This window comes from Cygnus olor, chromosome 10, assembly GCF_009769625.2.
Source record: "Cygnus olor isolate bCygOlo1 chromosome 10, bCygOlo1.pri.v2, whole genome shotgun sequence".
Lineage (NCBI taxonomy): Eukaryota > Metazoa > Chordata > Aves > Anseriformes > Anatidae > Cygnus > Cygnus olor.
In genome coordinates, this window is record NC_049178.1 from 14746002 (window position 1) to 14769674 (window position 23673).

At 50.1% G+C, this 23673-nt stretch overlaps 1 protein-coding gene across 12 annotated transcripts in view; it reads right to left on the reverse strand.

Annotated features, from left to right (window-relative positions):
- Nucleotides 1-23673, reverse strand: part of CADPS (calcium dependent secretion activator) — a 203115-nt gene that overhangs the window by 114673 nt on the left and 64769 nt on the right. For all 12 annotated transcript variants that reach the window (XM_040569331.1, XM_040569338.1, XM_040569336.1 and 9 more), the window contains exons 4-6: nucleotides 17667-17747; nucleotides 13496-13732; nucleotides 11320-11441 (exon numbers count right to left, since the gene is read on the reverse strand). In XM_040569331.1, coding sequence (XP_040425265.1) covers nucleotides 11320-11441; nucleotides 13496-13732; nucleotides 17667-17747 — 440 coding nt within the window. The remainder of the gene's footprint in view (nucleotides 1-11319; nucleotides 11442-13495; nucleotides 13733-17666; nucleotides 17748-23673) is intronic.

Consider the following 23673-nt stretch of genomic DNA (forward strand, 5'->3'; position numbering starts at 1 on the left):
AGGCCGGCTGTGTGGTGGGATGTTTTTAAGTGGTTTCTCTGCTTACCACTGTGTCTGGCCTGGGCGCTTGCTGGAGCCCATCTCACTCTGAGGATGGAGAGGTCCGATTGTGCATCACTGAAATGCCACAGGCAGTCTTGATTTACTTCTTCCAAAAATCCTGCCTAACAAACGATGGTTTTCCTTCTTCAGCCCGCTCCCCACCTCCCAGCGGAGACCTTGCTGGGCAGCAGCCTTAACTCTGGGGCCATAAATCACGTGTGTCCACAGCTCCAGCACTGGGAAAGCAGCACTGGACAAGAGGCCCACCAGGCAGAGCTAACTTTCATGCGGCTGATGGAACGGGCAACACCCGCTTCCCTACCTGTGATGCTAAGGCTTGTTTTTACATATTTCTTGAGACAGCAGCAAGAAATAAAATGAACAGTTCTTAGAAGTTTTTAACGGTGTTTAACTGTTACCTGTATGCGAAGAAGCCTGCAGTAAAGCTTTTTGTTACATTCTCTAACGCATTACATATACCGGTTATTTGAAACCAGCAAGTAGAGGCCAGTGACCAAGGTTATGGCTATTGGTGATCTCCCTGGGCTCCCCTCCCACGTCTCTCTGAAGCAGCAGCTCATTACAGCACAGATTTACTCAGCTCAGCAGGAAAACCTGGCGCAGCGATGGCATTAATTCCACCAGGCTGAAAATGCTAATTTCATTTTCAGAAACGAGTCTTTGTGAATTTCTAGGAAGGACGGAGATCAGCCAGCAGTGCCCAGCAATGCCAGGGGAGCAGAGAGCTCGCTCCTCTTCGGGAGAGGTGTCAGCGGGGCAGGGCAGGGGACGTGGCATCATGGACACGTCTGCAACACCTGGCAGAGGCTGGCGCCCACACCTTCAGCAGCTGGCTCACAAAGAAGTGATAAAAAGAAGTCGGGCATTCTGACAGAGAAGCCTTCCAGCCCCCTTGCCACGGAACAAGCTACAAACTCCTAGGTTTTCCTGATGAGCCGAAACCTTCTGCCTCTGTAAACGACAAAGTGAACACCCCGGTACGCCCAGAGGCTGGGGCCGTGCCTGCCCTGAGCTCTGCTGTGTCAGGCCAAGCAGGGCCAATTCTCTGCCTGGAGCACTGAGACCTGAGACCTGCCCTGCCCGACAACTCAATGGCTCAATGAGGGAATCCACGGTTTCCTGGGACATCCTAATTCCAGCACTTCAGGGACTGCCCAGTTTTTGTTCCCACAGCTCTGAGACACGATTAAAGCGTCATGCACACAGACATCATCCTGCAGAACATCCCGCAGCCAGCAGTGCCGGGCAGCTGATAAAAGGCACCATCTCTCCCTCCGGGACCTGCAGCTCCCACCACTGGCTACCGCAACGCTGCTGCCAGCTGAGAAATGCATCTGTGAGAGCACCACGTCTGCATCTCAGTGTGCAAGGTGCAGAAGGGACAGGATAAAGCTGGCGGAGACTGCAGCAAGGCAGAGCCTGGGAAGGTCTGCTCTGCTCTCAGCCTCCTGGGGGCTCATGAGCAGGTCCCACAGACCACGCTCCTGTGCCAGCACCGCATCAGACGGCTGCTGGGGCACAGCAGCCAAGAGGAGCTGACGAGGCTGATGGCACGACTTCAGCAGCCCAGGAAAGGATGGTCTTCATTATACAGAAAATAAAGTGCTTGGTTTCAGCACAAAGTGCTTCCCGAGCGCAGCTGATAGGCACAGTTATGGGGAAGCTGTAAGAAGGGATGGGAGATGGATTTAATCACATAATAGCTATTTACGGCCACGAGATGGCATTCCTGCCCCAGCGATGTCCCTCTGACATGCCTATGCACGGCACAGCATCACCCGGCGTGCCCAGGACCTCGCCGTCCTGCAGCCGGCTTCACCCCAGGCTCTGCTTTACTGCAGGAACGCTGCGGCTGGTTTGGAGGAGGATTTACGGCAAGGCTATTCACCACGATCTTCGGGGTATTTGCAGGAAAAATAAGCAGCACGATTACTTAGCGTGATTTAAATGATGACTGCTTTTAAAATGCCCGGTGCTTTCGCTTAATACTATGATTTTACAATTAGAGGCAAACTGCTCAGCAGGAGGACATGGAAATGTAAGCCCAGCAACCTTTTACTGGGAGGTCTGAACTGAAAGAATAATTGCTTTACAAGGGCTGCCTAGCATATGTACTTTACAATACTTCATCAGTGTGTCAGCTACGGATACAGCAGGAATGAAAGTTTCATTCATGAAATCGGCCTGCGTGCATTTACTGCCTGCGGTTATTAGCACTGCCTGTGGAAGTCCATTGCAGCGCCACTCATGGTCTGGCTGCAGCGCCACACACCTGCTAACCAAAGATTCCTCGTGCCAAACCAGAGCAAAGATGCCCCACCGAATCAGCCACAAAACCACCCTTCCCACACAACAACTATTTAATAGAGATGCGGCTAATCGCTTCTATCAAATCTTACCACCCCAAAAGAAAGCCAAACTGCAGAGGGGAGCCCTGCAGATAGCTCAGGCCTGGTGAGGAGTTAACACTGCCAGCTCTGCAGAAACTCAGTGTCTCACAAGCACAGACAAGGTACCCTTCCAAAATCAGCTACAAAACGGAACAAGAGGTGTGATGCTGTCCCTTGTTTCTGTGCCACCACTCACATTTTTGCTCTCCTGTGTTGCTCCAAGCCAGGCTCCAGGACAAGAAGCCCAGACCCAGGCACCCGGGCACCTCCAGACTCAGTGGGGAGGAGATGATGCCCACCTGGCCATCTCGGTCATCCCCCGGTGATGGGATGAGCTGCCTTGAAGGTGAGCCCTTTCTCTACATTGATTATTGAGGAACTTTCTTGAGCAACCGGCTTGTCCTTAAGCAGCTCCTTTCTAAGGGATGCTGCTGGAGGTGTCTCATTAAGCAGCTGTTAGGTGAGCATTTTCTCTGCTGTGAAACACAAGTGTTTGACCCAGTTTTATGGAGAGCAAGCCCGACGTAAGGATACACAGCCACTGGGAATAGCTAGAGCAAACATGCTAACACCGCATCCTTCATTTCCCTCTGAGATCTGTCCCAAGACAGGCATTTTGCTTGTCTGGTCAGACAGAGAGGAGGGCTCAGCAACCCCTGGCTGCAGGAGTTTGTCCTTCTGCACCCACCACAAGGGGCTGTTGAGCTCTCTTCTCACCTCTGGAGGGGTCCCACAGCTGCTGGAATCCTCTTCTCTAAGCCAGGGAGAGAAAGTTGCTCCAGATGCTCTCAGCTGTGTTTGTCTACAAGATCTTTTGGGAAAAGTGAGAAATACCAGCAAGCCAGGCAAGGTGCTCCTGTGTGCTGCATCCCACCCTTCATGGACTTCTTCGATCTGGAACACCTTGGAGTTGCTGTGGAAAGGGTTCAAGAAAATGCTGCTGCATCCTTCTGGCCTCCTTTGCAAGCTCCTCTTTCCATGAGCATGCCTTGCAGTCTTTGCCCATGTAGCAACAATAGTGCACAGCTCCCTTTGAGTGCTTGCTGTTCATTGGGAAACCTCAGCATGTTCATAAAAAGAATGGGACCCTACCTTCATTTCACAGAAAAGACAACTAAAACGTTGAGAAATGCTAGCCGAGGTTAGCCGGCCCATGAAACCATTCCCTCCTCTGGAGCTCTGTCCAGGCAAGAGTGGGCACAGCAGCAAAATTGCTCTGTATCTCCCTACAATGCTCTGCAACAGCAGTAGCAGTCCCCCTCGTTAAATGATAATGTGCTCTACTTGTACACAGCACTTAATAAATAAACCAACAGCTGGGCACTTCTACATGTCTGCTCCCTGCCTTTCGCCTGGTGGGTGACGTGCAGAACTTGGGCGAAGGCATGGCTCGAGTTTTTGGTTTTTTGTAGAACGCCAACCACGGATATTAAATAGGAAGACTGCATGTACTCCAGGACTTTTGTTAATTTATAATGTCTTCTTAATTTAGCAATTATTTCACCTCACTGGATCGCAGTCTCGTTCCAATGTCCTTTTGGTCTTTGCTGGCCCACCTTAAGGTTGGTTGCACACATGGGAGTGATGCAGCAGACGGGTGTAGATGAAAATTGCCTTGGGCATCATCACACCTTCTGGACTACTTAAATTTGAATGTATGTGCTATCACAGGAATACATAATTCCCAAATGCATAGGAACATTTGAGAATTCAGACAGTTGGCTAGAAAAGGGAGACTTCTTCTGTGAAAGAAAAGGTGCAGGAGCGCAACCCTTCGTAGACACCCGAGCATCCATGTGAAATCAATGCTACGTACATCCCAAAGGTCAGGGAAAACAGCCAGAGCTCGCACTGACTTGCTACCACAGGTAAGCGTATAGAAATAACTACAAGAGGTACGTCTGTAGGAACAAGACTTTGTTATTCTTCAACACAGATTCTAGTGTAACAGCTACTGATAGCACATAGATGGGACCACGAGTTCACTTTGCAGGAAACAGCCATGGAAGAGAGATGGATGTCTTATAGGTGGTGCCTGGTGTGGGTATGACTTCCCCTTGTTGCCCCAGAATGAACAAAAAAATAACCAAACCCAAACTGAAACCAGGACTAAATCATGGAGGCCACCTGCACGTCTGCCACACAGCCAGCTGGTGCTGGGAGGGAGGACAGAGACACGGGCAGGACTAAGCCTTTGAGCTTCCCACGTGGCAAACACCCCCACGCTCCTCTCAAAAACCCTGCGCAGAGGGAGGAGGCACACTAGAAGGAGCAGTGGTTAACAACACGGGGGCACCAGGAGGGAAAAAAGAGGGCAAGAAAGCCTCCCAGGACTTACACCACGCCACTGTGTCTGTCTGAGTGATGCTCAGTGTCAGGGAATTGCGGTGAAGGCTCGTGTTTATTCTGGGAAAAAACTAAAGTGCTTAAACTGAACCAGTTTCTTCCATCCTCCCGTGAGCCATATAAATACCACTGGCTCCTCAAATGCTGCAAACCTAGGAGAGAAATGGAATTTCCCCATCCAGAGCTTGTGGGAAGAGGCAGCGCTTCCTGTAGGAGACTCAGGCAGATGGAAACAATTCCCCAAAATGACAGCTTGGTAAATTTACCTGGCTAATAACCTCTTAGTGCATTTTTTTGCTGTGTTTAATGACTTGTCCACAGCCTCCATTTTCAAAACTGGGAACGTCATAACAAACCTCGGGAGCATTATGGAAATGCGATCATGCACCCAGGTGTTTGAAAAGCAGCTGATACAGAACTAACAGCAGGATCCTACAGGAGCAAAGCCACGCACGGTCTCATTGGAAAACAAAAAAAAAAAAGGGGCTCCTAGGCATCCTAAATAATTGTATATGAAGAAACCATGTGCAGGGACTTGGATGCTACTTTATACACTTCAGTCCTAGACGGAGGTGGCTTAAAAACAAACCACCTGATGGCGTTTGTGTCCCTGCCACTGTCACCTCTTAGCCCAGCAGCAGCAGGACGGGCTCAGAGCACCTGCACAGAGCAAAGCTGAAGATGTCTTCTGGAAGACATTTCCCCCTGGGGCAGCCTGACTCTGCTCAGCACCTCACCCACGGGGCCAGGCATGTGGCTCAGAAGCAGTGGTGTCTGACATTAGCGGTACCCAGGGCTCCATCACCTACTTTTACACATTCGTAAGGCTCCTGGTGGTTTCCTGAGGGAAAAAGAGCTGTAAACATCTGCACAGCTATGAAACAAAACCATGCAAGTGGAAAGGGAAGCCAATCAGTCTGGGTAATTACGGCAGCTTATATTTAATGCTGAAGCAAACTCAAAGAGGGAGGGGAGAAGAAAAATAGCAACGCAGCCTCCGTCTAAATTTTCCTATTGCTTTTTTTTTTTTTTTTTTACCCAGCATCATGAATTTTGCTTACGCAGGGCTTAGCTAGGGATGAAAACTTAAAAGTGGATGACTGCTTAAACCCACGTAACCACACAGGTCCTACTGAGCGTTGGCAATACCTCTGCAACACCGCGATAGATGTGGATGTAGCATGGACTGGGAGCACACGGGTTATGCAGGCGAGCATCCAGCAGCTGATCCTCCTGCCCGGCCGTGCCATCCCAGCAGCAAGGCAGCGAAGCCACGAGCTGCACAGCCCCTGGGCTGCAGGACTGCACCCGTCTGAGAGCCACCCACTGCATGGGGGATACACAACGGGAATTAGGGGCTCCGCTCTGCTCCTGCCCACGTTGGTATAAACCCCTTTAGTTTAGCAGAGTTAAATTTGTTCTACAGCGCACAGAATGCTTATTTGTCATTTATACATGAGAGCTCATCTCAAAAGGACCGTTCTGATTTCACCACGGGGAAGTGCTCACGGCATCTCCCAGCTGGCCGTGGCGACAAAACACCGACTGCAGCACAATGCTCTTATCACGCTCCTACTCCACGCAAAGCCACTGAGCCTCCCTTCAAACGGCGGGGCCTGAGGCAGGGGATTCCTGCAACAAAAGCCCCAATTTTCCCCCACTGCAGAGAGAGGGCATCCCTGCTCTGCAGCCTCCCTTCCCGCAGGACTTCTCACTTGGCTGCCCAGCGCCCATCTCCCAGAAGGGGACCGGCACCGAATGGCACCGCGGGAGATGCGCTGTGGTCCTGCCCCTGCTCGCCATCAGACAGCAAACTCTGCTGGATGCTGCACACCGAGCTGAGGCTAAGACATTGATCAAGTGATCAGCTTGGTGTAGGGACCCAAAGCAGGGCAGCTTCCTGCAGCAGAGATAAGCAGCCAAGCCATCAGGGCACCCTGAAAGCAAATCGGGGAGCAGCATCGGGAGCAAGGACAAAGGTAAAGCAGGGCTCCTGTCTCCTGACAAAATAGCCGAGGGAAGGGAAGGGGACAGAGATTGAGAGGTTTAAAAATTTACCAAAGACATTGCTTTATCAAGAGTAAATTTCCGAAGAGGGAATGAGGCCCAAGCCCTTGGCTGTGATGAACAAATGTAAGAGCAGACATGGAGTCAGCTGAGAGCTGCGTCCTCTCTCCAGCACTGCCCCACAGCACATGCATAAGAAAAATGCATGAAATAAACACGAGGCAATGAAGAGTGATCTTTTTTCCTTCCAAAACACAGAATCACAGAATCATCTAGGTTGGAAGAGACCTCCAAGATCACCGAGTCCAACCCCTTTACTAAGCTCCACACAAAATAATAAGCTTCTCATGCTCTGAGCACAGCTCTTGCACTAGTCCTGAAGAGGCCACTCAGCAAGGAGGAAGATTTAAGCTCAAAATGAGACCAGTCCCAGAGCCAGGGGAGCAGCACCCACCTCAGCCCCTTCCTGGGCACGCAACAGGCACAAAGAGGTTTCCCCCAACCACTTTGCTTTTAACCCAAACAGTTCAGATGAGTTCCAAGCAGGTGCACCTGAGTTTCACCACTGTAAACATGGGGAGAACGCGACTTACCTCTGTGCTGAAGTATGCCCAGGTGACCACGCAGCCTTTATTTACAAGGCACGTAGGACCTTGTTGTTGTTGTGGTCTCTGTTTTGTTTTGTTCTGCTCACATCAGAGAATTGCGGTACCGTAAGATGAATCACTGGTCCAGCCCGTGAGCACTGCTACGGGCACAGGTCAGTGTTTAAATATATCCAGCAGCCTCGCTGGGACCGCAGGACAGGGGTGCTGTCAGCGGACCTTGTGTGCAGTTCCCAGCCCCTCGGCCACCTCGCTCTCTGCCCGCAGAAACAGCAGCATTAAAATCGCTGCTGGAGATGTGCAGGAGCCACTTCACCCTCTGGGCTTTGCAGAGGGCAGCCATCAAGATAACGGGCAGGGAAGTAAAACCCTCCAATATCTGCAAGGATAAAGATCCAGCACAAAAAGCAATAAAATGCTGCTTGGCCTGGGATTTCAGATATTTTGTAGAGGCATTTGTGGGATAGGGCATAATACAAAGGCTTTTTCTTACACAACTTATTAAAAGCGCTACTAATAATACACTGCAAGCCTGATCTGAAATAACCTTTGCTATTTCAGGTCTGGCTCTCTCTAGAACTGTGCCATCCTCAGTACCCGTGCTGAGGCAGATAATCCTTACATGAAGGGATTGTGCTTAAAATGTCGGGAATCCAACGTGGAGTCTAAGAAGGAAAAAAGGACAAGCAGTTAATGCCAGGCCGAGAGCCAAACCCCTCGCACACGGCCGATCTGACTGCTTGGTACACTTCACTGCCCACCCCGCCTCTTTCAAGATCCACAAGCACGATTCGAGCTCCAAAGGCACTACGATGCTTTTGAACATCTTATTCTCAAAAACTGCTGGTTTTGCAGCAGCAAAGGCAAATCTCTCACAGAACTGGATGGCAGATAAGCTGGACTGGTGCTGTTGGAAATCCTTCCCTGGTTGGAAAATCGTCTTTCTCCCCGAGGCGTGTGGGTGCCAGCCCGAGGCATGGAGCCCAGCAGCGAGGTGGAGAGCAGCCCCTGCCACCAGTGTCTGCAGCCCGGGCGTCTTAGCTGAGGGCTGGCACTTCAAGCACACAGGGGAATACAGGGAACAACTCCAGGAGTCACTCTTAAGCAAAAAGGAGGTGTCTGACATGGTTCCCCGGCCCTGCGATGCTCTCCTTTCCAGCTCCCCAGGACATAGGGTTGTCACAAAGAATGGAAGTTTTCCAGTCAATCTTGCTATTCAAATGTAATGTGTTTTTTTTTTCCTTTTTTTTTCCCTTGAGAGTAAGTATGAGAAATTTAGTCTTCCGTACCTCAGGCAGCCTCCAGAATGATGGCAAAACAGAATTTGGAGCAGTTTGAAGAGCTACAATTTAACCTAAGACAACACTGCCTGTTTTCAGGACTGCATTCAGCTTTTTCACTGACCGCAGACACTTAGAGCTGCAATTCTATTTTTAGAGCCTCTGAGATACAGAAGTGTTAGGATACACAGGGGTAAACCTCCCTGCTACAACACCCACACTTTCGTAGCACTGAGGCTCAACATACCCCAGGGTTGCTCGGCAGCACCCAGTGCAAAAGCACCCAAAAACTTCAGGTCTGCGGGACACTTTGGGGAGCAGCCTTAGCATGCTTTGGCTGACCTAGTTCCTTTACCAATGGGTGTTTTTCTCACAACAAAAAGTACCCGAGCAGATGTGCTGTGAATGACCTCAGTGAGAGCGACGTTGGCATCTGAGAGACACTTCTCAAGCCTGCAACACAGCGCAGCTCCAAAATGCACCAAGGACTTTTCTGAGCTGCTTCTATCACTGCCTCATCACCGCAACACCTGAGGGCCTCCAAGTCACGTATTAAGCAACATGACAAACGTGTCACATCTCGTTCGTTCTCTCCTTCCGTCTTGTCAGAAGAGGAGAAGGTAAGTGCAATAAATTGCTTTCACGAGGCCTTGGTGCTCCCCGTCTGGGCTGTTGTGTCTGGCAGAGGACACGTACTTCTGATGCAGACAAGAAAAAAGTCAAGGTTTTCTGTGATGGTCTCTGGTTTCCGTGGAAGGTTTTTCCAGAATTTTTGGCTTGGGTGGCCTTTAATTTTGGAAGTAAAACGTCCCAGAACCTTCAAGGAATGGAACCGTCAAGCCCTTTCGAGGATTTTTCTTATATATTGGCCCAAGTGTGGGGCAACCTAGAAGACTTCAGACCTGACTCGCACCTCTGTGGGAAGCCAGCGCTAAGAGGATGAGTGTGATACACTGACGTAACTTGTACCACGCCGTAGTATGTTGGCTGCATGTTCCTCAGGGCTGATGGCTTTCTGCCCAGACACTGTACATTTCATTATGATAAGAAGAGCCATTCAATTAAAGAGCTCACTCCTGCATCCCTTATTTTCCAAACAACACTTGTGTATACAGATCTATCGCTTACAGCAAGAAGGCTTGAGTAAGGACGGATCCTTTGAGCAAAAGTAGAATGAGCACACCAGGCTAAACAAGTGCACGTAACCCAGCAGAAGTACACTATTCAATATGGGTAACAGTAATTTCCCCTAAATAGAGCCCAACTTTCCCTACTGAAGCAATAAAAATACCTAAAATAGTGACAACTGCAGGTTCTTATGGAAATTTTCTTCCATGTACAGCTCTCCTACTTCCTTCTCCGAAGCAGATTTTAGAGCATTTTGAAAAGTAAGGCAGGCTGCAGCACTTCCCCTGATTGGGAATATTGTTTTTAAATTGCTTACAGCAGATTCCTATTCTGCCGGTGCAGTGCAGGGTGCAAGGCATCAGCATTTTGTGTGCCTCCGCGGGAGGACAGCAGCTGATGGAAGACGTTAGCTGACACCTCCTTGAGAGCACTGGTCTCGAGCCATTCGCATGCAGCGCTCGTGCACTTGCACATGATGCAACTGTGCAGGTTCAGCCGGTTCTCAGCTTCCCTCCCACAAGCTTGGGAAGCTCCTGGGGAAACGCCGCTTGGGGACTTGTCCCTCAGAGGAGATGGGACATGGGACCAGAGAGGGAACATCCCAACAGCAGCCCCGCTGCACCACTTGGCATCTCTGGAAGATGCTTTATGTCACCCCAGGAGTTATACGCTGTGAGGATGTGCACTGAGAATTTCATTAGGGTGTGAAATCTTTGCAGTGAACCAGAGGAAAATGGTCTCACATCCATGTGAAGAGTGCTGCAAGTCACTAATCTACCAAACCAGAAAGGAAATAAGCCGTTCATGATCTTCTCCTTCCAAACTAACAAAGATTAATGACCACTAGCAGTCTAATGCAACAACTGGAGAAGACAGGAAAAGCAACGTGTTGGGCTGCAGCAGGGCATTTGGGGTCCAAGTCAAAGAGGACAGAACAACACTCTACCCTTGAACTGAACCCAGACAACGTGGCCTCAGATAAAGCTTTGACCAAGCAACTTGGAGCCTTCCCCTCCTCTTCTGTCCCACCTCTGGCTGGGGCTACCAGAGCATGTCTCTGCCAGCCGTTCCCCCTCCTTGTAGGACTGCTAAAACCCTGCCAGGGAGGAGGAGATTATGTACCCACACCTGACGGCACCAGTTCAGATGGACACTCAGACAAGCATTTATCTAAGCAGCTGCTTAACTCCATCCCTATTTAGCAAAGTACTTACGTATAGGCACAAATTTATGTCTCTATGGCTACAAGGAGACATAAGCCTGTCATTAACACTTTTTTTCCCCTCTCAATCAGGGCTTATGTGCCATTCTTAGTCGCGGGGTGATGCTCTGTGTATGTGGAAGGCGTTTCTCCTCCGCAGGAGGAAGCCCTCACCACAAGTTCTCACAGACCACTCTGGCCTCACCAAGCAGGAGCCAGTTATCTGTAGCTACTCAAAGCAGCAGTAACTTGGTTGAGAAGAGCATGGTGGAGAGAGCAAAAGGCAAAACGAGACTTACGTCGGCTTTGAGGCTTCAGCCTGGTCAGTCTGCAGCTTCTCCCCACCTTCCACTTCCATGGTGCAGTACACGATACGGTTGGGGGCCAGCGACTTCAGCCCCTGCACCTCCATGATGACGACCTGCGGGGCAAAAAAAGGCGGTGGAAGAGGAGCAGCCTCCTTCAGACCCCGCTCTGGCTGCTGATCCCGAGGGGTTGGCCAGTGCTGGGGTCCTCCAAGTGCTGCCGGGTGGGCAGGATGGTGACCATGGCCACCAGGGAGACCAGCAGGACTCCTGCTCCCTGCACATGGCCCTGATAAAGCCCTCGGGTACCCAGGGCTGTACTGGGAGATGGGCCTCATAGACATGGTCCTGAACCACCTGAAAGTGCCTTAATACGTGAAATCCAGAAAAACAAACCACCGAAACATACAGCCACCCACTCTGTTCCAAAAGCCTACTTTCAAGATTAAGAAATTGCCATCAAAGTTCTTGCAGGAAATTACCTTCTCTACTTTAAAGGTGGTTAACCTTGTTAACCACGTACCTTAAACATTTCTTCAGGAAACACTGTGGGAGTTGCTGTTCATGCATTATTACAGCTATCTATGAAATACATACACAGGATTTAAAACTCCTCTCCTCAGGTTGTCTGATGTGCCCTGGCACCGAACAGAACACAGAACTCCACCAACCATCTGATGAGCAAAAACTCTTGCAGCAAGAGTTTCGTGCACAGAGCAGTGAAGAGACCTGCCAGCTCCTGAAGTCAGTGCTTCACTGAGCTCCTGCTTCCCACCAGATGGGGTTCGGCTGGAGCAAAGTGTTTCAGACATCCCATTGCAAGGACAAGTCCCTTTTTGTATGGCTATACGCACTGCACAGGCTTTTCGTACAGAGAGGTCTAGGGCTTTGTGATCGTTCCCTCCGTATGGAGACACTCAGAAGTCAGGCTTTATTTGATGCTGCCACTGAAGGCACTGTCTCTGGGTTCACAGCTCTATTTATAGTGAGACTGAGCTGAGTATTATAGGGATGGTTTCAGACATCTACCGAGTTAAACTGAATCTGGACAACCAGCATTATAAGTTTTGCATTGGCACAATATATATAACAAGAGACTTCTTAGGGAGGGAAATAAACAGGAAACTACACAAAAATAGAATTTTCTGACTTCCCTGCATCCTACATTTTTGACCCCATCCTAATAGTTGTTTTGACAACGTAACAAACCCACTCATTGACAGTCAACAACTCTGTATGGGTGTGTCTGAAACGCTGATGACTCCATGGAGTAAATGGCTTTCCTAGACTACCAAGATGTTTGCAGAGAACAATTAACCCAGCTGAAAAGAGCCACGGCAGCAGCAGGGCTTCCAGGGCTGACACAGCCTGTTTGGATGTAACGTGGGTCCCTGCAGCACCCTGCCTTCCCCTGGGTGCACGGACAAACCCCTGAAAGCAGGAACTCAGTGCTCGACACAAAGCAAACAGCGAGCCAGCAAAGCCCAGCACTTCCCCACAATCTGTTGGGTGCATTCAAAGCCCAGCAATTTTTAACAATTCTCCAAAGAGAAAGCACGGCGTGCAGAGAAATAAAGTGACACCTCTAAGTGGCAATAATTAAACACTGACATTTACAGTGCGTTTCAGTACATCGGGAACTAGACGTGCCAATGAGGAACCTCTGTAATGTTATGCAGGCAGACTTGCCAGCCTGAAGGTCTGGTTTTGTTCCCTTAGTGTTGCAGAAAACAAACTGTGAAGTAGCCAGGCAAGTGTGAGCACATAAAAATTAGAGTCCAGACCAAACCTTGCATTACTGTGGTGGTTTCAGAGGCAATACAGGAGATGGGTTTTGTGGTACGCTCAGAATCAAGCCTTAAGAAGAGGCTGGTTAAATACACAGATTTCCAAGCCACCTGATGTACATCAATAGGAAATTCCAGATGGTTTATCTTACACTGTTTTTTCCAACAAGATGGTAAGAAAACAGAAAGGACATAGTGCTTGACCACAGGCAAAGCTTCTGGTAACTCAGAGAGGAGCTGTTCCTCACGGAGATCAGAATAAGACTTCTACTGACCTCTCTCCACCTAACTGTTATGCTTGAACCCAGCAGAAGCTTGCTGCTGAGATTTTTATTCCCAGCTCTGCACGCTGTCTGCTGGAGCAGAGACAGCACAAAGCTTACCTCCAGGGAGAACGACAACACCACGTCCGACTTGGAAAGCTGGTTCTCGTTTTCTTCTCCCATGTCAATTATTGAGGTGTTGTGGCTACGTTTCAGCTTCTGCAGCTTGAACTCGGAGCCTCCTTTAGACACAGGCATGCTCTCTAAGTTTGCCATCAGGAGATTGACGGACGACTTCAGCTCCTCGATGTACATGTTCTCCATTTCTTTGGACACAAACTTTGGAAACTTGCGCTCCTTGGATTCAAAAACAGAAGCAAGAGAATGAGTTGTGGTGACGAGCAGCAACCACTTGCTGCACTGGGAGAATCCCCCAGGAGCATCTGCAGAGAGGTCTGCGGGCAGGGAACGCCCACAAACCAGCTGAGAAATTGCAGCTTCCCCCTGTGTAATGCAGAACCATTATTGTCAGCTTCCCAAAGAATTACTGCTTGGTACTTGTCCAACTTTACTGTTTCTTGCATGCACTTGCATTTCATTTCTTTTCTGTCTGCATGTGGCCTCCTTCATATAAGTTAATTCACAATCATGAAAACCCCAGGTTTCTCAGCTGGGCTTTGTGACCAACAGCAATTTACTAACGAGTCAAAGAGTGCTGGTGTTCTGGGACTTGTTTCCCAGTCTCTCAGATGCCCCAGCTCTTTGTAAAAACATTTCTGAGCAGTTGTTCCATTGGTTTTCTAGAGGTGAGAGGAGCCTAAGAAGGCAAAATCGACAATGTGTGGGCTGGAAGGCATAGTCCCAACTGCAAGGAGGGGTAAAACACCCTCCAAACGTCACTAATAGGACTACACTGGATGTTTAAACATTAGAACCAGGCTGACACTGAGAGCAAAATGTGATGTTCCTCAAAACATGTTCTCAGCTTTGAATTGCTTCCTGTGCTCCAGCTCCATTAGGAGCACTGGTCTAAGCCCTACGCCATCTGACAGGTCTGCCCATCCCTGAGCCTCCCCAGGCTCTGAACACCTCGCAGCGGGTGACGACAGACTGCACCAGGTGTACGACAGCGAAGCAGCATCTGCAGCCTCAGAACTTGATGCGACATGCAAAGTATCTTCTCAGTGGCAATTCATAAAAAAAGCAGTTCGTAAAGTGTATGCTAGAGAAGAAAACAAGGTCACGTTTTTTCCACAAGACTGTCATAAGGCTGCTGAAAAAAATACTCCACGGCACTGGTCCTTGCATCAACCCTCAGCAGCTTACCCGTTAGAAGCCCCACTCACGGCTGCACTCCCACCAAGCAGTTAAAATACAGTCTCACGCTTCAAGCCTCAATCTCAGGAAGCAATTCTCTCATGTAAATTAGACCTTGTGTAAGAGACTACCTGATCGGTCTGTGTTACTGCATATGCATTACAAAAGGTGCAAGCCACTTCTAGGAAAAGAAAAAACAAAGCAAACACACCACTGGTTTAGGTTTTGAGGACTACTGCTGAAGCAATGATGTTCAAACATGATTGCTTTCTCACCCTGCTGCTACCAGTCTCTCCAGGGACTCAGTTTTGGCACAGCCCCCACAAACCTCTTCACCAATGCAGCAAGGACTGACATTTCTCTGCGTGCTACCAGCAGCTTCTCGTACCAAGGCTAAAACCAGGTAGCTTGAAGTGGTGCCTAACAGTTCACCGGGGATTGGGTCTGATGAGGGAAATGCAGAGATGCAGGGGTGGTACCAAGTTACGCAGCTAACCAGGGGTGGAGCTGAGGGAAGTCTGGAAGAAGGTATGATCAAGGGATGCAGACAAAGGCAAAAAAAGAACGTCAGTCACCTCTACACGTACTTGGAGAAGGGAGAGGCCCAGAAATGGGGACGAATGTGGGTGAAAGAGTTAAGATAGTGCAAGGAATAACCAGTCCAGCAGGCTGCAGCAGAGTGGGTCCAGCCACAGATGGACATATTGCTCAGGTGCCATCACAAGGTCTCATTTAGTTGCCCCAACATGTGCTCCTTCTTGCCCTCGAGGCCAGGTGGCTGGGTGGGAAAGGCACCACAGGACAGTGGCGCACAGGAGGCTGCAGAGAAAAAGGAACCTCGTCCTTGGCATCACTGAGCTGTCAGCTGCAAGTCTGCTTCCGTTTAGCTACTGGAACAGTACAACACGCAGAGTGAAAAGCCTGTCCGGATTCAGCTTTACAACATCTGCTTAGCTTCGGGCACGATCCTCAAGCTCTCAGGCTCACGGCTGTGTGTGTGTGTGTGCGCGCACGTGTGTGTGGGCCACCTCAGTGTCGGTTCAGTGAGCCCTGCAAGTCTCCCCGTGCAGCAAACCTGCAGTAAAAGCTGTGAAGTGGAGATAAAATTGCAAATGCTGTCCTTTCGCAGAACCGAACTGAGAGCCTACCCTCTGCTAGAAAGAAAGCTGCCCGGCCCAGGGAGGAGGATACAGAGAAGGACTCAAAGGTCATTTGGATGCCTCTGAAAGGCAGCGTCCGTGGGTCTGAAAGAACAAGGATTCTCGTAGGCAGGTGCTGGCGGGATCTGACATTCGGGAGAGAGGGCCCGCAGCAGCAATGTGAATGAGAATAAATACCATTACCTGCCAAATGGATGAGAGGTAGGCTGTGTTTACCTCAAACCTCCCCCCAGGCGGCACCGCTGTATTTTGAAGGTTGAGTTCTGCACTGGGAAATGTCAGGTTGTGTTCAGGACTTTCTCGTGACTGCCTCTCGCAAGGCCAGCAGTGGCATGGTTTGTTCTCAGCATCCTTGGGGGAGAGTGGAAATGGCAAATCCTTGTTTGCAAAAATAATTCACGAAGCTGCAGCCCTTGCTGGCTGCTGCTGAACCATACGTACTGTCGTCCCACATGCCATAAAGAGAAAATCAAACAACAAAATCAGGAGATCTCATTTTGGCACCCGGTGCCTGGCCGCCCATCTCAGAATCAGAGCAGTAGTGCACCACGCGGGGGCTTTACATTTCACTGCAAATAAAAAATCCTGTAGATTTTCTTGAAAATAAAATGGCAGGGGGCCAAGTGCCGAACAAAGGAAAGGAGCTGCAGTTACTTTGCTTCTTTGCCGTGCCATCATTTGGCTGCCTTGCTGCATTTATCAGTGAGGTGGGGATAAACCAGAACCCGCCTCCCCAGCAGCTCTCTAAGTGTCAGTGGGGAGTGAGCAAGCAGGTGCCACGGGCATCCTTGCTAACACCTGGCCGTAAATGAATGCGCTGTGCTTTTTACACTCGGTGATTTCAGTGAGGTCGCAAACAGCTCTGATATTACTTTGCCCATAAAAGCCTCAGCACTTGGGCTCAGCTCCTCACAGAGTGTGCAGGGAGGCTGCCTGCTGGAAAGCAGGTCCCCAGCCTGGGTTAGACCTTTTTTGCTTTCCTTCTGGGAATAGTTTCTCAATTATCAAGAAGCCAGATAGATCACTCCCAACGTCTTCAGCCCCATTAGGGCTTTATCTGTGACTCAGAGCATCTGATTAGAGGCGAGGATAAAATCTTGGCCATGCTGATGTCAACAGGATCCAGGATTTCTCTCTGCATGTGGTCTATCGGAGGCCAGGTAAATCTGCGCCATGTGAGGGTGCAATTTGCTACAAGGGAGATGTCTCCTTACAGAAGGGTCCCTGGGCAGTTTTGCTGAGTGCTTGGTTACAAAAACTGTTTGGAGCTCCCCCGTCTGCTGCTCTAGGTGACAGTGATGCCCATAGGGGGGCAATGCTGGCCTGAATGTTCTCATGCAAAACGTGCACACCTCTGGGACAGCAAACCTGGCGTGAGGCAGTATCTACCCGCAGGCAGGGGACCGTGGCTCCCAGCAGCCCACTGAACAGCACAAACCCCTGTAGTGCAGTTCCTGGCTTCCCGTTGCATGCCATCACCATCCTTGTTGCTCAGCAGATAAATTCGACAAACAGGGCTCAGACGTGCACTTGCAGATCTAGCTGCCGCAGTTAAGGACGTTTTCTTCCCCACTGCTGAGGACTCATCAGGCACCTAAACATTTTGCAGACACCTGAACCGGCCCAGCTCATCAGGGACATTCCGGCAAAGTCACAGAACAGCAGCATCTGCAATTGTTCTTTCTTTACAGTTAAGGAAATGCTCATATTGAACTGGTGACTATTGGGAAAAGAAACGTGAGGGAACGACAGGACCTGGAAACTAACAACAGATGACTTGTGTGCTCGTTAGTAGAGAAGATTTTTTATTTTACCTTGGCAATTTGCTCTGCCATTTGAAGACGCCCATCTAACTCGCGTCTGATCTGTGCCGCTTGCTCGTCCGGGTTGTCCAGCTGTACAAAAACAACAAAAAACAAATCAAGGTTAGAAAGTCAACCCATGCAGCACCTTCAGGAGCTGCTCAGTGTCTCCCGTTACTTGTGGTGCTGTGAATGCCTCGAGGTGCCCCCTGTGAGCTGGTTCACCAGAGCTGGGAATTACGCAGTGGTGACCGAGGGGTGGAAGCCCTCGACCACGAGACCAGCCCTTCAGCCAGGAAGCCCCCAGCCTACCTGAGTGAGGACTTACCTTTTTTTCTTCTTCAAGGTTAATTCCCCTCATTTCTTCCCTTTCTTACTAAGGATTACACGAAGCAACTGTGATAAAGTACTCTGGCTAGGAATCGGGACCGAGGAGCAGTCTCGCAGCGACTCAGCAGCGATGCCCTGGTGCTGGGGCAGCTGCAGCCCCTGGGGACAGGACACACCACAACAACCAGACCCCCTCCTGCCCCCGCCTAGCATCCAGAAAAAGACAGAAACAGCCAGAAAAAACTGAGCGTGAAATGAACAGCATTTGCTTGTCTTCTTTCCCCTTTCCTCCCCGTTGCTACAGCCACGCGCCAGCAGCCGATTCATGCACCCAGCCTTCAGCAGAGACCTTCGCAACGCCGCACACAGCCCCGTGGTTTGGTGTTTGGCATCTGCCTGGCCCTGAGACGTCCTCTAAGGGCAAGAAGTTGTTTCTGCCCGCTAAGCTGGCAATTGCAGCACACGGGTAAGGCACAGGTGACTGCGGCAAGCAGCTTGCCACTGGTAGGACTCGCTGATAGGTACGTTATTTTTAGTGGGAACGCACAGACATAAATTACAGAACAACAAAAATGCACAAAATCAAAACCAAACCCCAAAGAAGACGAGAGCTGTTGTAATGAAGCAGCAATTTTATAGCGGCTTTCCACTCCAAGCAGTCTCTAGACCCCTTCAGGGTAATTTTGGCCACAGCACAGGGCTAGAAAAGTACAGCAGCAGCTGGCAGCAGGGCAGTCACGGCACTGCTCCACCCGGGAGCTGCAAAACCACGCTCAGCTTGGTGCGAAACCTCACCGATTTGGTTCACCTCTTCTTGCAAACCACGACTCCACGAGGGAGGGCTGGCTCCCAAACCAAGCGCCGCTTGCTGGCTCCTTCTGGAGGAGACAGGCCACTCACAGACCCAAGGTCAGCCCCCACGAATCACTTTCTGAAAGCTCCAAGTTCATCTCTGCCCCTTTTTAAAATCCTGCCTACAGACAGCGGCCTCCTGACCTGTGCCTGGAGCAGCCGCGGGCTTTGAGGGGATCCCCCCGTGGTTTCACAGGACTGACCCTTTCTGGCTACCGGCACACAAAACAGCCACAGGCTGCTGTGTGCTGGCTCTCCAGTGACGGCCACACATACACGAGGTTTATACACTGGCCTGGGGTCGCTCTCACCACCTCCCTGCATTTTATCTTCCTCCGGAGACAAGCTGCTTGACAGAACAGACGCCGGGCTGCTGCAGTGCAGTCTGCAAAGTTACGGCCACAGCAATGACAGAAGTTTCGGTTCTCGGCCTGGCGAGTTACGAGCTCTTCCGTCTGAGGTTCCCAAGCACGTGCCAAAATACCTCGATTCCCCCCAGACCCGCAGCTGTCCACGGCACTTCTCGGCTGTCTGTGGAGACCTGCATGTCTGCAGGAGGACATTCGCATGCTGCTTCACCACAGCTGATTTTCCAGAGAGCTGACATTCGTTATGGCTGAGAGTGAGGGAAAATATATTTTTGATTAGTTGTTGAAAGCCTCTGTTACAGCTTTAATTCGAGCTGGAAAGCTACATGGTTTTAGACCCTGATCCAAATTCCACCGAAGCTTCAATGATCTCTGGCTTGGCCACCCAGATCTCGCTCACTCCAGCTGCACTGTATGCACTTCCTAACCTGCTGTCTTCATCTTTATACTCCTGATCCCAAGAGCAGCATGGAGCCAGGAACTACCAGCACCTTTTGGGATTAATTCCGCCAGTAATTCCTCCACGAGCAAAAGCATCACGCAACTGACTTCCCCTGATGTGCGAGCATCTCAGAGCTGCTTAATGAAGGGTAGGAAATGCACAATCCCAGATTTCCATGGCTCTGCAGCTCTGAAAAAGGGGGCACTATTTGAATTCCATCTGAGCCGCAGTAATTGAGGCTAATCGCACATTACCCAAAATAACTCCCAGGCTAAATTTAGAAACCAAGGATGCTGCAGGAGGAGAGATGTTGTTGCGGTATGCTAATGAGCCAGCACACTGTCTCACACTTCCCGCACTATCTTGGTCTTGCAGATGTTTTCTAGCGATGCTACAGGTGTCAAAAACTGTGTCGTGGAGAGATCTGACTGCAGAAGATTATTTTTCCTGGGAGGCAACAAACAGCCCTGGCACCTGCTCAGCGGTGGTCCAGAGGAGAAGGCGTTCCTCTCCAGAGCTGCACGCTGCCGAGCTTCCCAACGCACTGATGCAGCCAAGCCCGCTAACCCAGTGCTTAAAAGAAACAAAGAGCATTGCCAGGCTGCGTTTTCGATGGCTCCTCGTAACAGCTCCACGGCAAAAACTCATCAGAGCATCTCCTCCTTGTTACACAACGAGCGGGACTAACGAGACAGCCCCCGCCTGCAGTCGGCGTGTATGGTCCTGGCAAGTTCGAGCAGACCTCTCGTGACGAGGAGCAGCAGAGGCAGCAGCTCAGTCACTCGCTGCTCCTGCTGACATCAAAGCAAGCTGAGGAGGTTTTATGCAGTCATAACGCTACGTAGGGCCATTAAGAGAGCAGGGCTGGTGCCCATAAAACATGCTCTGCTTGTGAAATAAGGCAAGGGGCAAATGTAATCCAGGCTATCTAAGCAATACCAAACGTCCAAGGAGGGCAACGTCGACCCTAACATCATTAAAACTCAGTTTCTTAACTAGAGAATCAGCTATTTATTTTCTGCCGTATGCATGCCCACTTCATATTCAAATACTTGACAGCCAAATATATAAATGATTTACAAAGTCAAGGAGAAATTGAATTAGTTTCGTTCCGCATTATGACTATGTTATGGGTATGCTATGAATAAAGCAAAGATATAAATCATAAGGTTGCCCCAGTCAATTAAATGTGAAAAGTGTTATAAATTTCAGTATACATATGATTTGTCATATGCACCGGGCTTTTCTTCAGCAGCATGTCACAAATATATGACGTACATAATTTGCAATTCTCAACTGATCATTACCCAACTGCCTGCTGGTAAATTAGATGTTTTCATACGTCTACCCGCATACAATATTATTTCTCTCTGCTTGCCCTGCAGAGATTATCTACGTTGGTGTAACAGTTGTTAAAGTAAAACAATAAAAATAAAATAAAATTATGCAGATTAGATTCTGAGCGGAGCCCAAAACCTCCCAGAATCACAGCTAGTCTGTCACTGAACGCATCGCAGGGCATATGCCTGCTTTTAACCACACGATGACTGCTCAACTGCAAGAAAAAGATCTTGCAAAAGACAATTTCTTACATATAAACTGCTAATCGGGAATAAATTTTAATGGGCACTAGTAACATGAAACAAGTTGAAGATGCTCATGATGTGATTTTGAATGCATGGCAGTAAAACCAGGCGTCCGTATGTACCCCTAGGCTTCCTCCCCTCTGAAACAAAGACTTCTCCTCGCGGTACCCTGAAGGGACAGCAGGTAACCTCTCTGCTCCTTTTAAAGGTGGAGAAGGGAAACCAAACAGCCTAACCAAGACGTAAGATCTGCAATAAGATGCACCACCCCTACCCCATCCCTGCCTAAACCGTGTGCTTCCCCTCACCTCCCTGGAGCACTGAGCCCCGGGAGTTTTAAAGCCACGGCCCTGGCTCGCCCCCAAAAAAGCCTTCGAATTACTGCTCCTTAAAGCCGAGCCACTACAAACCCCTGGCTCCAAAAGTGATGCTGGGGCAGCGGAACGGGTCCATGCCCCCGAGTGTGCACTGGTGGGGCTCTCACCCAACACTTTTAACACAGCGTGCGAGTTTTACAAGCATTAGGGGAGCAGACCAAAACACTGCGCTCTCAGCACCACGAAGCTTCTGAGTTTTAAGCCATCGCAGTGAACAGCGCCGACGGAAAGAAGTTTGTTGTAAGCTACAAGGACTGATAAGGACGGGATGCAGCGCGCAGGCACGACGCGCAGCGATTAGCCTGGCATTTACACCACGCGCCGCCCGAGTGACAGGCATTGTCGGCGTCATTGTCACCAGCCACGGGAGAGGAGCCAGAAACCACCGGGACCACTCAACGGTCTAATCCCTCCCTGCCAGTCACTGCTAATGCTAACACCAGTTCCCGGCACCGGGGGCAAATGTCACCAAGTCCCGATTGCTGGGGCCCGTTGGAAAGTATTTCCCCTCCCTTAGAGGCAGTTACGCTGCCTCTGCAGAGCACAAACCAGTTGCAACACTGTGATGGAAAACCACGCTTTAAATCCACTGGCAACACATACGTCGAGTTGTAGGAACCTGCTCTGCGCCACTTGGGGAACAGAAATAAATCCACCTCAATTTTCTAGGTGCCTGACCCGTCTGTGTCCTGGCCAAGCCCTGCTGGCACCCAGCACTGCCCTGGTGCTGGTGCGGAGTTGGGCTTTGCCAAACCCGGTCCAGCTGAAATAAGTGAAGGTTACTGACACAGAGAGCTGAACCTGCAGCTTAAGTCCTCCTAAAATAATAAACTAAAACTGGCTCAGTGGTCGCGCTGATTTTCCAGTGCGTTGATTTAATAACCCCAAAAATGCATCCCCTAAGATGCTGAGCTCCTGGAAAGCCTCTGAAGCACTGGTGTGGTCACCCACCCACCCGAAACACAGCCCGATAGCTGTGTTGTGCATGGCTACTGGTGCCAAAAGCCACCAGGAGAAAGCTTCAGGGCTCTCGTCCTTTGACACGCCGGGAGCTATGTAGCTCAGCAAACGGTAGATTAAATATTTCAAAGCAAACACGCCGGATGTGAAGGCTGAACAAGATCACAATACGGGTGACAACTTTGCAGCTTTGATGCAGGGCTTTAGGAGAGATCTTTGTCTAAGGAAAGATGGTTTCACTTTGTAATGCACAATCAGAGAAAATACTGAAAAATTCATAAGACCCCTTCAATTAATAATTAATCTCTCAGTCAAGGCGTGCTAGTAACTGTGGTATCCGGCACCACCGAGTGCTCCAGCTGGAAAACATGTGGCCCCCAAAGTGATTCACTGCATGGAGGCCCTCCACTTCTTATCAGAAAACCACTGCTCTAGGAGAGAGCGACACGAGGCAGGACAAACCCGCACCCTGAACAGCCCTGATCGACCCGTAGCATCCTTTTCCCACAAACGATGCTGATGCTTGAGGAAGTATTCTTCTGTACGAGCAAGGAAGGGAAGCTGGTCCTGAAAGCCCCCAGCTCTGGTGGTGTCTCTGAACCACAGCTGAAGGCTCTGTCCCTGCATGAAGGCAGGATGCCGAGCTCCCTGTTCAATTGGGAACGTGAAGGACATTAAGCCGTCTGCGTAGCTTAAGTCACTAATACCCCAGGCATCATGCTAATCCTCTCTGCAGCAAATTACAACTCGAGGACCGCCAGCTGTCTTGGGATTTGAAATGAGAGGAAAAGGAAGCAAGGACAGTGTCCCAGGGGGTACCCACCTCTTGGGGCTGCCTGTAAGGGGCTGGGCAGCATCAGCACGGCCCCAGCATGGACGGGAGCATGTTTTCCTTCCTGCAATTTTGTTAGTTTTACAATGCTGTTGGTTTCCAGCTTGTGGTGAGGCAGGGGGGTCATTACAGGGCTGTCTCCTATTTGGAAGGGCTCTGCAATGGCCGTGCCTCGCCCTGCCCTGCTCACTGCACGCTCTTACTGCAGGGGGGGGGGCACTTGATGCGCACAGGCAATCCCTTCTTTCAGGGACTGCAGCCAAAAAACGGAT